This window comes from Nicotiana attenuata, chromosome 3 (assembly GCF_001879085.1).
Source record: "Nicotiana attenuata strain UT chromosome 3, NIATTr2, whole genome shotgun sequence".
NCBI lineage: Eukaryota > Viridiplantae > Streptophyta > Magnoliopsida > Solanales > Solanaceae > Nicotiana > Nicotiana attenuata.
In genome coordinates this window covers 60,129,038-60,145,294 of record NC_031991.1, presented here as the reverse complement: position 1 = coordinate 60,145,294, position 16,257 = coordinate 60,129,038, and the positions used below count along the sequence as shown (strand labels likewise).

The following is a 16,257-nucleotide window of genomic DNA, read 5'->3' as shown; positions in this document are numbered from 1 at the left end:
TGCTAGCAAACTGTAAAACCAGTTTTCTACCATTAAGCTTCTTCATATTCCACATAATGCAGCAACATAAACTAGGTGATGTCCTTTTTTCGTTGATAGCAAAGTTAATGGATCTCCTTTCTACCTCCTCTTCTCCTCTTTTACCTTTACTCTAATTTTTCTCAAACTCAAAGTACCAATTCAAGACTCCAATAACCAAATTCACTTGCAGCCTTTAAACCCAGAGAGTACAAGAATATCAGAATCGCCTGGTCATTCAACAGCACGAATCAGCAGCTATAAAAACTTCCGCAATCTGAAGTAACTGTGAATTATCATTATTAAATAATCACAGTAGACAATTAAATGTTAAACCGAGAGTCTTCCCATAATATAATTATGTAAGAAATTAAAGGACAATAAACTACCATAGCTCAGAGACAAGGTCCCTCCTCCCAACAGAAAATCACTCCACAAGCACTACAAGGAAAAAGGAAAACCAACTATCCATGCATGGCAGTAAATCTGAAAACAGAAATCCTGATGCTGATGCAACATGCCAACCAAGCTATCCTCCATAGGACATATATGGACAAGTAAATTGCAGTATTGACAGGTAGAAGGTGCTGAAAATGGGGTGATAAGATCGCACAAGAACAAGGGGAATAGCTCTAAACTGCAACTGACTCCACTTAAGAAAAGGGAAGGGGTTGTCCACAGACTCTCTCCTGATATCTCGTTTCTTTCTTAGTTAAAATTGGGAAAAATCTTTTGGAGTCTACATGGCTATAAATAATTCCCAAACATAGTAACTGAACAGAAGCCTCTTATTGGTTGTAAATCATGTGATAATTTATATTCAGTTCGAGGAAGACCTTGATTAAGGATAATCATTTGACAGTCATTGACAAACCTAATCACTACCACCTTACCCAGAACCTTTTTTTAATAAGTAATTAAAGATTTTATAAATTTATGCACTAAGCCATTGCATCAGGCATAATTACAGGTTGCGCAAAACCTCTATTGTGCCCATGCAATCTCCTGATCAGAACGATTATCACCCAGCACCATTTGTTTTCAACTCCAACCAATATGTCACAACAGCACAAAAGTAGTTCTCAATGTACAACATTATCTCCTTGCATATGTTCGCTTTCCCATAGCTCAACGAAAAGCAGAGGGGCAAAATCAGAACGAACCTGGAAACTACTAGCTAATGCCCACATATGCAAGCTTCAAAATTATATCTTTCTTATACCTGGAGCAAAACAATGAGCATTCGCACAGAAATGACACCATTGACAAATCTAAACATGTCCACATTGACATTAATAGCAGCAAAAAGGATGGAAGAAAAAGATGTATTAAGCCAAAATAAGGTGGATATCATAAATAACCACAAACCTTTTTACCAAAAGTATACATTGGAAGTGTGGCATCATACAGCACGCACAAGTAATACATATCTAATCTTTTTTCATATTTTTATTTTTAATTTTTTTCTTCAATGGGTATTGTTCTGCCCATTCTCAACACCTAGACCATACAAGACACCTGCATACTTCTCCAGTGAACAACTGAAGAAGTTTTCTTTCAACTTCCTAAAGGTACAAGCTGTGAGCAAGCTATCTGAACCCGCTTGATGACAAACACCAACCCTCTCAACCTCCAAGAGCTCCGCGAGTTTGTTCAATCCACCATGAAGGCTATTACAGAACTTCATCAAGTGCTTGATGTCGAAAATGACAGGAAAGTACACATTCATCAAGGTAAAGAAATCCGCCTGTGTATCAGGCAAATCCTGGCAAGTCAACAGCTTCAACAGGTACCCGAAATCATAGCCACTATGAAAAGTAACCCAATACACATTATCATTCAGCACAATCCCTGACGACATCAAGAGCTCCCCAAAGCGCTTGGCATCAATACCCTTTTCAATGTTCTTGGTAAAATCAATGCCACTCTGGCGCAACAACTCAATCGAATCATTGGCAAAAACATCCTCGTTAGGGTTGAATTCGCGGAAATTGAATTGCCAAATGCAGTACTTGTCTGTCCCACACTTGGGCAAGTTGCCCTTTTCATCCGAAAATGTCAGCCCTAACTGAATCAATTTCAACATATCCACGTTATCCTTTAGGGTTTGGTAATGATAATCGTAACTATTCTTAAAATTCCCGACGGGCCGGATTACGACACCGGGAAACTCCGTATCCATTGCAATGTATGGAAATTCGTCAACAACTTCGCGGATTAACGCGAATTCTTCCTCTAGATTGTCAATCCAAACCTCTCGGATGTGAATCGAATCGGTTTTCGGCAAAATCGACATTTTCGCCGAATATTTTACTTTCAGTGAAATGATAAATTAAACCTCACCAATTCCGACCATACAATCGCCGGAATAAAAACGGATTCCTTTGAAACTCTCAAACCAAAATCAGATCTGCAAGAAACAAAGTGAAAATTAACTAAATTAGCCCACCGCGAAATAAATTTTCACATAAAAAATCGATTTTTAAAAACAAAATAATTACCTTTCAATAAATAAAGATTCAAACTTTCAACCATGAATCGATGATTGAAAATGAGACAACAACACCGAAATATATACAAATAAATTTATGTGTGTGGAGAGAGAGCGATTTGTAATATTAGGGTTTGAACAGGAACAATATGAGGCGGCGAAGAGGAATAAGAATATGAAATTTTAGGGCAAAATCGAAGTGTTTTTTATTTTTTTGGAGTTTTTCTTTTTTTATTTTTTTTTTGGATTTTTGTTATTCTAGAGTCTAGAGGGAGAAAAAGAGATGAGCCTTTGGGGCGAACGAGAATGGGGCCCTCCCTTCTTGTCCACCTCCTCACTACTCCAAAAACAAACAAATATATAAATGTTTTTAAGAACTAAATTTTTTGGATTTTTCTATATTGGAATATTCTGTGGGAATAAAAAAATGGAGGAACTTTGTTTGTTACGGTAATAATAGGGGGACAACTTGTTCGTTGGCTGCATTTATGGTTCTTTTTTTTTCCTCGTACATATATATTTTTAAGGGTTTTTGGTTTTTCTTTTTTTTTTATTTTATTTTATGGGCTTTTGATTCTTTTGGGGTTTTTGAGGGATGAAATAAAATGTGGTTTTATGTAGGAGGAAGAGAAAAGGGTGAAATGTGGGCATTTACTAAAAATAAACACACATTCTAATAATAACCATACGTCTTAAACGCTGTAGTAGAAAGAGAAAATAAGCTCTTTTAGTTTTACCTAAAAAATAATTGGAAATATTACATGTCTTAAAGTGTATACAATTTAATTTGCACTTTAAGCACCCACAATTTTTTGGCTATAAAAGTTTTAGAATGCTTAGGAAGACTAGTCAATTTGTAAAGCTAATTATAGAAGGGGATTTTCGTGAAAACGTCTTTCTTCCAATAAAGTAGTGTGCTCTTGTTCTTCCTCTTTATACGTCATAATGACGAACCAAACTTTATTATCCAAAAGTCATTAAAGAGAAAGATTAAAAAGTAGTAAAAGAAAGGCTGCAATTAAGGATGTGACCTAATGGCTAATGGTCAATGATGTAGCCGAAGATCACCAGGTTTCAGGTTTAAATAGTAATTTCTTTCTAATTTGTCCAAAATTTGGTGGATAGAGTTATTCGGGGGCGGATCTACCTTAGCCCGAGCGCTGTCAAGTAACACCGCTTGGCCGGAAAATTTTAGTGCTAAATAAATATATATAATAAAAATCCAACATGTCACAGTAAAATAAATAAAGTGACACCAATTGACAGCAACAAATGCATAGCACAGCTGGTTGGGAGCTTCAATTTTCTTAACTATGTTAGTAGTCCGAGTCTCTATAGTTTCATCTTTGCTATTAAACTATTGTGAGTGTGGGTGCACTCGCCTGCCACATGAATTTTTCCACATATCTGGCATTTTTTTGAAAAATAAAATATATTTTTACCTTTTTAAGTATGTTACTTTTTTAAATAAAAAAAAATTTCGAATACAATTTATAGTAAAATTTGGATAGAATTCATTATTTATGCTAATTTTTTTATTTGGCTAAAAATAATAAAGTTGTATTTAATCTTTTTTTGAGTTTGACTTGATAATAAAGATTTAACAATTGAAATAAATAGTCAAAGCATCTAAAAAATTATAAAAATACATAGTTTGAAATTAATTATTTCGGCTATAATTTTTTATATAGCTCTAAATTATGGTGCTCTAAAAATATACCTTTTATAGATTTTACCTGAAAAAGTACAAATACGCACTTGAAATAAATAGTCATTGCATCAAAAGAAGAAATAAAAAAAATTTAGCATAAATAATGTAGTTCTATCCAAATTTTATTATAAATTATATTCGAAAAAAATTATCTAAAAATTTAACACACTTAAAAAGGTAAAAATATATTTTATTTTTCAAAAAAATGCCACATATGCAAAAAAAATTCACGTGGCAGGTGAGTGGGCCCACACTTTTTGCCACATCAGCATCCGGGGAGTACTGACTCTCAAAATTCCAAGTTGAGGAGGGGTAATTAAGACCATAAATAGTTTAAGATTGTAAATAATAATCAGTATCAAGTTTAGGGGGTGATAAGGTATTTTACCAATTCTTTATTTTTTTGTTTTCAATTCTTTGTGCCTCGTCTAGAAATAAAAAAAAATGTGGAAGTTTGAACCACTGACATCATAGCTCTTAAGCACTAACATATATAGCTAAACCAATAGATCAAGAGTCACAATTACATATTTTATGCAACAATAAATTATTTGACTTGTATTATAAATTGCTTGGCTATTATTATTTTTTTCCATTCATCTTCTTTATTAGTATTGAAATTGATTAAGAACAATTTGCATAACCGAATGAATGGTGAATTTTTGTGTGATTACTTGGTGTGCTATATATAAAAAGGTATTTAGTATAACTTCTAATGAGGTTATATTGAGTATATTTAAAAAAAATGAAAATTCATATTTAGTAAGATACTTTAGTTGCGTTCTATAAAATAATATAATTTTTTTAATATGATGTTACAGTGAATTATTATTTATTTATTGTTTAAATTCGTGACACCGCTTTGCTGGTGGGATGACATATATCCTATGAAATTAGTCGAGGTGCGCACAAGTTAGCCCGACCACCTTGGTCACTGAGAACATGTAATGCACTCCTAGCAGACAACATTATAGACTGGCACATGAGGTGTCAACATGATTAGCATAAATAATTTAGTTAGGAGTAAGAAAGATAATAATTTAGGAGTAGCAGTTCAAAGTTCAAACAAACAATTTTGGAGAACACAAAAATTAGTTAGCATAATGCCGCCGAAGATAGTAAACGTTCGGTATTCGTCAATCGTCTCCAATTTGCTGTAGCTGACAAAGACTACTCCAAGAACCTCTTCATCAGGTGCTCCCCCCTATATTCATCTCTTCTGTAACAGTTTATTTCCTTAATTTGCATTCCTTCACTTTTCTCCACCAGTGAATCAGTGTAGTTTTTTCTGGAAAAAATAATTAGTGTAGTCCTGCTCTAAAATTTACTGTAGGCAACGCCCAAGTTAAGAGATAAGAAAATGGTTATTCAGTGTACTAACCTCTCATGGTTACAAAAAAAACAATATTCCCTCTCACGGTTACTAGAGATAATTTTATCAATGATCATTGAACTTTTGTGTTTGTTATCCAAAAGTCACTTTTCTTTTTTTTGTTACGTAAAAATCATTCAACTTTGTGTTCATTACACAAAAGTCACTTTTCTTTCTTTTTTGTTACATAAAAATCATTTTACTTTGTTTTAGTTATCACAAAAGTCACATTTTTACTTGAAAAGTATATTATGCCCTTGATAATATATAAACCTTCATATTTATGTAATACCTTCTATATTATATACTATGTAATATATTTTTAAACAATGTATTTTATTTATAAATAAAATAACTTAATATTATTTCATTTACTATTTTTATAATATATTCGTATATTTAATTTTTTCTTAACATTAATTTTCAAAATATATTAGTTGCATTATTAAATTTGTCAGTAACTTTAATATATATTAGTAGGGATATTATACGAATATATTATAAAAATAATAAATAAAATAATATGGATCTGTCAGCCGGCCCCAATAAATTTTGCCCGCACCAATAGGCAATAGCTACGCTAACCCGATGAATACATGACAAATGTCTTGCATATAAACTTGTGACTGTTATAAATAGAATTGTATTTATGGTGAATGTCTATATTTAGAGAGATTCTAGGGTTCATTGCTTGGTGGCTAAGTCACCCTCTCCCTATAAATAGAGGGTTCTATTCCATTGTAATTTATCCCAAAAATTCAATAAGAATTCTCTCTCTTTCTCTGCAATATTGTTCTTTTTTTTTTATTGCTTCATAACACGTTATCAGCACGAGACTCTAACCAATTGAGTAGAAACTTTGGGATTGAGCATAATGATTGTCAATTGTTCCATGAACTTCCTTCATAATTAAATTCTGGATTTAAGGTAAGTGTTTTACCGTGTTTTTCTCTTTTTTCTATAATTTGATTTTAAATACAAGCAAAGACAATAAAATTTGATTATAACTCTAATGGAGTTAGTAAGAAATTATAACCACTCGAAGTAGTAAAATTTTTATGTCTTGCCATGATCAAATTTATGTATGATTATGGGCACAAGAAGTGCATACCCGTCCCATTGAATTTGCTTCATTTCTCTTGATTATTTGTAATTAATAGAATTATCTTGAAACGAATTACGCATACGTGTATTCGTTTTGCTTAGTGTATCCGGAATTATGTCACGCGTACGTGTACACAATTAATAACACTTTATTATTTTTAAGATTGTTTTGTCAAAATTGCGCAAACGCATACTTTACCTTTAATTTAAAAAATCATAATTATGTCACGATACATAATCACAATAATTGATTTGTTAATACACGCGTAACGCATACTAGAGATTTGATTTTTGAAGTTATGAGGCATTTATCCTACTATGAAAGATTGGACAACTTAACATTATTTAAATAATGAGCCTGTTGGACTCGAACATCTTGCTCATTTATTAGAACATTTGATCGAAAAAATGTTTTCAAACCCAATTCTCAATTCACTGATATCTTTTAATTACTACTAATTAATAATGGCCTATATTATGAAGTCATCTAATGACCCAAATTGCCATTTAATACACCACAAGATCATATGGCTCAATACCCGCGTAACTACCATTTTCCTAAATATTTCTTATTTTTTAACTTTCATGAAATACAATTAATAATAATTAAAACCAACACTACATCTCACAGAATAGGAAAACCACGAATCAGAACAATACTCCAACGATATCAATTCACTTTATCATACTTTGTATTTGCAATTCACTCTATACTAAATTCACCTATTTAAATAAACATACTAGTAATAAAATAATTATAAAACAAACATTCATGGTAAATAAAGCAATAGTGCACCAGCAAAGTTGATAAACAATAACTGTTTGATTATATATATATATATATATACTAAAAAAATTGCGGCTTTGAAGAAAAGAATTGTACCTTTTGTATTGAAAAATCTAACTTCTTTCGGTACAGAAGAATCAAAATAGCAAGAAAAATTCCCAACGGACCTTGAACCTCAGCCGAAACTCGCCGGCACCTTCACTCGATCTCCTCCAATTTTGGGAACCTCTGTGCGTGTTTTAATGGGTGAAACTAGAAACTTTTAAGGTGATTTAATGGGTTAAACTAGCAATTTTGCTGAGAAAGGAATGTTTTTTTAGCTGATTTTATGGATTTTGCAGGAGGTCATTTACATGGTTTCATTTAATGGAGGTGGTAGCACTTTTTGATGGTAAAAGTATCGTTCTCTGAGAGGAAAAGAAAGGCGGCTACTCTAAGTTTCTCAATCTTTGCTCTTTCTTTCGTTATCCGTCTGTCTCCTCCATACTCCTTTTCTTTTTTTAATTAGAGTTTTTCCTCTATATATGCATGTGCAGGTGGTAAACAAAAATATGTGTAATCGTGTGTGTGTGTGCCAGTGATTGTGTGGGAGTGGGAGTGTGGGATGAGATATATTAGGAGATAGTTGGGGAATGTGGGAAAATGATAACTGGGAAAGAGGGAATCGTGTACTTAGTTAGGATTCTTACTTGCTTTTTTTTTTTACTTCACTTTTTTTTTTTCAGATTTATTTTTCTTCTTCTTTCGTTAGATTTTTTTTGAGCTTTTTACTAAGTTAAAAATAAATAAATAAAAGTAAAATACAGACACACACACACACACACACATATATATATATATATTAAGAAAATTATATAACTAAATAAAAAAATCCAATATTTACACTATAGTATATATACATACTCTAAGAGTGTGAGTACTTTTGTATTATTTATTTATTTTTATATAAAACTTATTAAGAGTAAGATAAAAGTTTTAAAATATTAAGATTAGACCTAGAAGAAATATTTACACTAAAATAGTATGAAATTCGGTGTGGTCAAAAATTAATTATTCACAGTGTCGAGTCAAACTAATTTATATAATATGAAAGAGAGGGAGTAAATCGTTTACCCTTTCAGCCAAAGGTACCTTTTTCCTGGTCCCTTTAGACAATTATTATTGACTCATTTCATCTCCGGATCATACATACAGATTCCAGCAGTTACCTTTTCATTTGTTTCCTCAACCAACAAAATCTCTTTTGCAAAAAAGAGACCAATAAAATTCCAATCATAATAACTCAATCTTCTTAAACAGTATTACTAGTATCCACCATCTAAAGGAGCCTGGTCCTATAAATTATTTGAACATCCGAATAATCATCTTTATCCTCTATGACGTGCTTGCTTCTTATTTTTAGGTAAAAATAGGTGTCTTAAACTTAATTTGAAAAAGGGATAATAAATAATTATCCCATTAGGATTGCACCAAAGGACCCCCTGTATTTGTTAGAAGTCTAATAAGTACCACCTTGGTACAACCCCAATGGGGTAACTAGCCTTCCTAACTACTTGAAAAGCTAGAATCATTACCACAAATATAATAATTCCGAAGTGCCCAAGGTAAAAGGGTATAGAGGTTTTATGTCTAATTCTTTCTAAGAGCCCGTTTGGACATAAAATTTTTCTTCCTTTTTTCCAAAAAAATTTCACCTTTTTTCGAAATCAGCTTTGTTCATAAATTTTTCAATTTTCACTTGAAGATGAATTTTGGAAATTTTCAAAAATTTGAAAAACTCCCAAAAACTGTTTTTCAAAAATTTCACTCAAATCACTCACAAAACTTCAAAAACAACCCAAACTAAAATTTATGTCCAAACACAACTCCAAATTTCAAATATCATTTTCACTTCAAAAAAATTTTCACCATTTTTTGGAAGTTTACAATTCTTATGTCCAAACGCCTACTAATTATTGATCCAAATTCACTCTCAACTGATAGGACATAGACGAGGAAATCGATAAGGGAGGAATTATCACTCAATTGTTACCACTTGGCATAGCAACTTTGCTAACAAGAACAGCACAAAGTACTATAGTAAAGATTTAGTACACTTGTAATTAGCCTGCCTCTACCGATAAAATTCAGCTAACTGTTAGAAAATGCTTCTATTAATTGATATGACAACGAACAAAGATGCGGCACTCAGAGCCATCTCCCATATGAGATGAAAAGCAGAAGAAAATTGTATGTGATCCAGAGGACTCACGCCATCAACAATCTTTACTTGCTTTCATTAACAGGGAAGTAGACACCCTCTGCTGCCAACCAAACATTGTCTGGACGTTTTTCCCTCACACCGCAAACCTGCATATATGGAGGTTTTAAGGCTATTGATGCAGCAGAAGAAAAATACTTAAAGGGCTACTATAAAATACAGAACTCTCGTGATGCTAGTACAATGTTGAGCTCACCTCTTGCTGACCCCCAGCAATTCGCGTGTATTTCTTGTCATGACTGTGAAGATAACCTGCAGTGTCCACATGTTGAAGCCTGATTCTTTGGTCTTGCCTCCAAGTTTTACCACTGCCCTCAATTTCAAGTCTAGCGAGGGGAGAAAGAAGAAACAGGTCAAACAAAGAGGTGGTGGTCAGTAAAAGATCAAAGGAGGCAGCAAATGCCAGACTGTATGCAAAACACTGAACCAGTCTTACTTCCAATAGTCCCCAGTATCAGATTCATTGTCATCACCAAAGCAGCTCACCTGCAAAATTCCACCAATTAATTTCAGCGGGAAAACACCAGAGAAACTAAAATTCAATAGCAGTTATTGATATCAAAACATACAACAAAGAGGATGTAGCTGAGACATCAGAAAAATACAGCTAATGTGACTAAATTGGGAGCATAGAAGGGGCATCTTAAATTATAGTAGCAGTGCCGACCCCCTAACCCCCCCCCCCCCCCCCCCAAATAAAAAAAGAAGAGCACATAAGCATACTGTCTTTTGCTTGCAGCTATCATCAGCCCCTTGTGTGAACTAAAATTCCTCATTTTGATTGGAAAATTGTAACATGGTTTATTCTATTGCTGTGACCGTCAGTGATATTGATCAGGTGAATCTAGAAATCTTAGTGTCCTTCATAATGACATTTTAATATTTACTGAACTCAATTGTGAGAGCAAATTTTGTTTCACCGTGAATTGAGACAGACAATTTTTTTTCGATAAGCAACTAAGCTTCCAATTTACTTTCCAAGGATAATCAACTACAACTATTTATTTCCAATATTAATATGTAGTTTTTGTAAGTTAATGAGTTATAACCATATAAAGACAGATTTATGAACACATCTGTAGAATGGAAAACCTAATATTCAGTGTTAACATCTGAATGTAATCTAATTACACAGTGATTCACCAAACAGAAAATGTAATACACTGATTAGGCGATGTTACTAACAAAGGAAAAAAATGCATATTTTAAAATATTTGTTAGGGACCAACATAGGGGATATAATTGTCACCTTTAATTGTTCAATAGAGTATAATTTACCTAGTGTCTTAACTCACAAGTCACAACACAGAACCCACATAACTATTCGCATAAAACAACATATGAGCATTGTCTCAATGTAAACCAAAGAAAAGGTTTGACTTTCAATTTGTGATGGGAGTTTCGGACAAATAGCAACATGCAACAATATAGGGAAATTTTTCTTTGAAAAAACTAGATATTCAAATAATCGTGACCGCATAATCATGATTATGCTGCATCAAAATGAGAATTATCTGCTGATGCCTTGTCCTTGTTGTTACTTCTGTACTTCCATTAGTCCAGGGTATTGTCCATTTTGGTTATTTAAGCACCTTATATCTTAGTTTTGTTTTTTCCATAATGGTAAAATGGCATATTCTATCTGTTGATGAATCTACAATGCTAAAACTAAGGAAAAATGCAGGTATGAATTTCTGAGCATGTATCAAACCTCATATATGTTATGCTCATATATAAAGGAATAACAACTTTCTGGTATTTCCTCTTCATTGTAAATAATTTGAGTACCAAGTGCTATGTGAACATGAAAATCGTGGCTAACATTGTCCATGGTTGCTTTTTATACCCCAAATATAACTCCAACATTTAAAAGGTTCATGGATTAACTAAGATTCATAAGCATACTGTCGACTATCCAGATGGAGTAATAAAGAAAGAAAGTAGATGAGAAGTATCATGTAACGGAGAAAGAGCAATAAACCAGGCTACGAACCTCCATATTCCCTGAAATGGGAGACGCATGCAAATGGCTGTGCAGCCATCTCCTGGTCTTCATATGTTGCAGCCTGATGATGCTTCCACTCTTAATAGGATCACCTTGCTTGGATGAGTCAGTGCTCCTAACAATCTGTGTGAGAGATCACACGTCAGTTGTAACAACCAATATCTAATGTTTCAACACATTTTGAAGTGAATGCAAAAATATAACACTTTAAGATAATCATAACATACCCAGTAGCTGTTAGCATCATCTACGCCAGGAAATCCAGTGACCGACTGCTGCCCACTGCCCGAACCATATGGCACATCGTGTGAATGCAACCGAAATTTTGTCTTCTCGTGCATCAACTTAATCGTGGATCCATATGTAATCTATGAAAACATAATCAACATCGTTTGTAGAATCAAAACATAAATACTGCATATTATCATTAGGTAATCTTCAACTTAGATCCAGGGAGGCCTAATATTCTAACAGCTAAGACAAATGACGAAACCGGCATACAACAAGTCATAAAATTAAAACCTAAATTAGACCAATGTCTTTTGATGACCTAACTTAAATTATATCAGTCAGAACAAATTTAAATACATATTGCGCTTCATATTAAGGATAATAGCGTAGTGAAGAATATTTGATTACCTGGACGCCTTCGGAGGCAGCGGAAACAGGCGACGCTGTGTAATCAGAGTCGAGGGTGAGAAAAAGGAAGATAGCGAGGGCAAAGAAGGAAATTGCCATGAGAAGTAGCAGCACTATGAACCAGGTTCTTTGCCAAAAAGGAAGATCGAGATCCGATTCGGATGTTTGACCTAAGGATTCTTTGAGCACTATTCGTTTCGGGCCAGATGCTACGGCTTGACTCAAAGTCGACGGCGGTGCTGATTTCCTTCGAGCAAGAGTTTGATGCTGGTGTTGTTGTTGTTGGCCTGAGGGAGCCACGATGAAGCTCTTTTGCGGATGCCCGGTGGAGCTCCGACGATGTTCCGATTATGAGTTGAAATGAAATTTCAAGTGGATTTGTATTTTCCTCCTAATCTCCGACGATGTTGATGATCCTTGTGTGCTTGGGCTGATGGAGGAGTCTTTTTTAGTGTTGGGATGCCACGTTGGAGGAGCGGCCCGAGCAAATCGATTTTCTCCACGTGGAATTTTGATGACTTGGCCGGTTTTGGTTGGAAGAGCAGGTTGCTCTCTACGTGTCCGTGAAGACTAACTGAACCGGTCGACACGGACCGTTGTATAGGGAAATTTTCATAAGTTTCTCAAATAGCCTTTTTTGAGGCCATGGTTTATATTTTGTTCCTACTTTAAGAAGTTTTAAGAATATAATTCATATGCTTGACAATCGAAAGAATGAAAAAATTACGCCATTGATTCCAAAGTGATCTAAAATTTGGATATAGGTATTTCTATAGGTTGTTCTTTTTTTTCTTTAACTTAAAAAATTAGTCTGGAATTCTCAAGAGCTTGCGTTAAAACTTTCGACCAACTTTAGAGGTCTAAAGTTTAGCCATAATTTTTTTTACAGTAGTTCAATTTACTTTACAATATCAATCAATCAACAACAACAACGACCCAGTGTAATTCCACTAGTAGGTTTTAGGGAGGGTAATGTGTACACAGACCTTATCCCTAGCCCGAGGGGTAGAGAGGTTGTTCCGATAGACCCTCGGCTCAAGAAGACAAAGAGAGACAATATATCAGTACCGTCAATAAAACAATAGAAAGAAATAACAGCATCACAAGAACATAGATGAAAAGCAAAACAATAACCAATAGATAAAGCCTGACACTAAGAGGAACGAAAGAGTAATGTGAACTCAACATTAACTGCTAGCAGTCTAAGAAAACATCCGAATAGACTAACCTCACTCTGGTGCGCCGGAGAAATATGCTCAACTACCTCCTAACATACGACCTTAATACTTGACCTTCACAACTTCCTGTCTAGGGCCATGTCCTCGGTAATCTGAAGCCTCTCCATGTCCTACCTAATCACCTCTCCCCAATACTTCTTAGGCCGCCCTCTACCTCTCCTTGTGCCCATCAAAGCCAGTCGCTCGCACCTCCTTACCGGGGCATCTGGGCTTCTACTCTGAACATGTCCGAACCATCTGACCATTGCTTTCCGCAGCTTGTCATCCATAGGGGCCATGCCCACCTTATCCCGAATATCTTCATTCCAAATCTTATCCATCTTAGTATGCCCGCACATCCACTTCAACATCCTCATTTCTGCTACTTTCATCTTCTGGATATCTGATTTCTTAACTAGCCAACATTCAGCCCCATACAACATAGTCGGTCTAAGAATCGTTCTATAAAACTTACCTTTGAGTATAAGTGGCACTTTCTTGTCACATAGGACTCCAGACGCTAACCTCCACTTTATCCACCCCACCCATATCCGGTGTGTGATATCCTCATCGATCACCCCATCCGCCTGTATAATCGACCTAAGGTACTTGAAGTTGCCCCTCTTGAGGATGGCCCGTGATCCAGGCCTCACGTCCAATCCCGCTTTCTTCGGCTCGATGCTGAACTTGAACTCTAGATATTCCGTTTTAGTCCTGCTCAACTTGAAACCCTTGGACTCTAGGACCTGTCTCCAAGCCTCCAGCCTCTCGTTGACGTCACCTCGCGTCTCATCAATCAGAACTATGTCGTCAGCAAATAACATATACCATGGCACCTCGCCTTGAATATGGTGTGTCAATGCATCCATCGCCAGGGAAAATAGGAATGGGTTGAGCGCAGATACTTGGTGTAACCCCATAACAACTGGAAATGCTCTGAGTCGCCTCCTACTGTTCTAACCCGAGTCTTAGCTCCATCATACGTGTCCTTAATCACCTTAATGTAAGCAACCGACATATCTTTTTCCTCCAGGAATCTCCATCGAACCTCTCTTGGAACCTTATCATATGCTTTCTCTAGATCAATAAATACCATGCGCAGATCCTTCTTTCTATCCCTATACTTTACAACATCAATCATAGGTCTAAAAATCGCATTTCATGCCATATCAGTTCCTTCTATCCACCTTATTGGTTTTTGATGTTAGGCTAAAAATTCATATTTTTGCGTGTAAATTGCCTTGCATTATGCCTTGACCTTGTCAAATTTAGTGTGAATATTTGTGACTCGAGCTTAATAATGATATTTTTATGTGTAAAGCTCAATCGTAGGTGATATAGAAGGATTGTGCATAAATTGAAGCTTAAATGGAAGAATTTAGAGGAGTATGATTTTTGGCATCCAGGTTTGAGCCAGGCACAGTTCAAAACGCAAAAGACAGCACTACACAGAGTTGGGCGCCCAGCTTTGCGCCAGGCGCGCAATTCAAAACACGGAAACGCGAATCTTTTCCTATTTTGGCTAGGACTTGGTAGTTTCAACCCACACGCCCTCCCAACATGTATAAAAGCGGTTCTAAACCTATTTTTTAGAGGGGAGACATTATTGGAGAGGCAAAAGGCTACGAGAACAATTGGAAGCAACGAATCACAAGAGTTTTCTCTCCGTTCTTCCTTAATCTATAGTAATATCCAGGTTACTGTACAACCAGAGCATCTCATGAAGGCCTCTACAAAAACAGAGTCACCTACACAGGAGCAACTCCATCTTATGTATTTATCTAATTAATAGATTTATATGTTTATATAAAGTTCTATTTTCTTTATATATAATTATTTTTCGCTCCTCTATCCTATTTGTAGGTTTTTAATTAACAAAATAAATTCTTTACTATATGTCCAATGATTAATTCTTTTCATCTTCACCATATAAATCCATATCTATGATTTTGATTTTGTGAAGGCAGGAGCAAGCGTCTTTATCTCAAAAAATCATTGGAATTAAGAATAATTATGATCGCAGAACAGGTAGAATCAATAAACTTGGCTAGAACTTGCTCTAAATGTTTCTCAAGGCGAAATAATAGGTGACACTGATTTTTGAAAAATGAAATTAGGCTTTCTTTAATTTACCATTTTCTAGCCTTTTTTTTCATAACCAAATGTATATAAATATTCCATTAACCCTTCTTTGAACCTTTATCCCATTTTTTTTTCAACACCTTGATCTCTTATAAAGAAAAAGAAAAAAAGGAGTCATTATATATATACTTATATCGTTATGAGATCTTTCAGCTAAAAATGAGCAGAGATTGGTGTATATATTTTTAAAAAAAATAAGATGGAAGAAAAAAAATGTGAATATAAGATATTTGAAATTACAGAAAAAAAAATGTTATCAAAGGGAGGAAATGTCGAGCACCAAAAAATGTTTGCTCCAAACTGGGGAAAAGAAGTCACTATAAAAATATCCTAATCCTACCAGCTTGAAGCCTAACATACAAGCCAAGAAAAGTCCTAAAAAGATTCTAAAAATCAGTGTTGAACCCATATTAGTAGAGAAAAACATAAGGAGCAAGCCTATGGACAAGAGTATGATATTAACTGAATAAGTGATCATAAATCTATCAATTCTGAAAGATTCAAGGGAAGA

The 16,257-nt window shown here is 34.6% G+C and overlaps 3 protein-coding genes across 3 annotated transcripts; all 3 read right to left on the bottom strand.

Annotated features, from left to right (window-relative positions):
- LOC109223871 (probable CCR4-associated factor 1 homolog 6) lies at nt 1,330-2,839 on the bottom strand. The gene is made up of 2 exons (XM_019388339.1): nt 2,520-2,839; nt 1,330-2,428 (listed from the first exon to the last, which is right to left on the bottom strand). The coding sequence occupies exon 2, from the start codon at nt 2,312-2,314 to the stop codon at nt 1,487-1,489; it is 828 nt and encodes a 275-aa protein (XP_019243884.1). The 5' UTR covers nt 2,315-2,428; nt 2,520-2,839; the 3' UTR covers nt 1,330-1,486.
- Nucleotides 9,481-12,824, bottom strand: LOC109223870 (stromal cell-derived factor 2-like protein). The gene is made up of 6 exons (XM_019388338.1): nt 12,388-12,824; nt 11,976-12,116; nt 11,737-11,871; nt 10,180-10,229; nt 9,940-10,069; nt 9,481-9,832 (listed from the first exon to the last, which is right to left on the bottom strand). The coding sequence occupies exons 1-6, from the start codon at nt 12,484-12,486 to the stop codon at nt 9,749-9,751; spliced, it is 639 nt and encodes a 212-aa protein (XP_019243883.1). The 5' UTR covers nt 12,487-12,824; the 3' UTR covers nt 9,481-9,748.
- LOC109224412 lies at nt 13,819-14,473 on the bottom strand. The gene is made up of 2 exons (XM_019388993.1): nt 14,130-14,473; nt 13,819-13,909 (listed from the first exon to the last, which is right to left on the bottom strand). Exons 1-2 carry the CDS (start codon nt 14,471-14,473, stop codon nt 13,819-13,821), a joined length of 435 nt encoding a protein of 144 aa, XP_019244538.1.

Bases quoted from the DNA above. Each gene is read 5' to 3' on its own strand.
- LOC109223870 (XM_019388338.1), bottom strand. From the start codon at position 12,486: ATGGCAATTTCCTTCTTTGCCCTCGCTATCTTCCTTTTTCTCACCCTC. The intron at 10,070-10,179 runs GTAAGACTGGTT...TCCCCTCGCTAG, and splicing joins GATACTGGGGACTATTGGAA to ACTTGAAATTGAGGGCAGTG. The intron at 9,833-9,939 runs GTGAGCTCAACA...CCATATATGCAG, and splicing joins TTGCTGGGGGTCAGCAAGAG to GTTTGCGGTGTGAGGGAAAA.
- LOC109223871 (XM_019388339.1), bottom strand. From the start codon at position 2,314: ATGTCGATTTTGCCGAAAACCGATTCGATTCACATCCGAGAGGTTTGG.
- LOC109224412 (XM_019388993.1), bottom strand. From the start codon at position 14,473: ATGGATGCATTGACACACCATATTCAAGGCGAGGTGCCATGGTATATG. The intron at 13,910-14,129 runs GTTAGCGTCTGG...ATTCGGGATAAG, and splicing joins GTGGGGTGGATAAAGTGGAG to GTGGGCATGGCCCCTATGGA.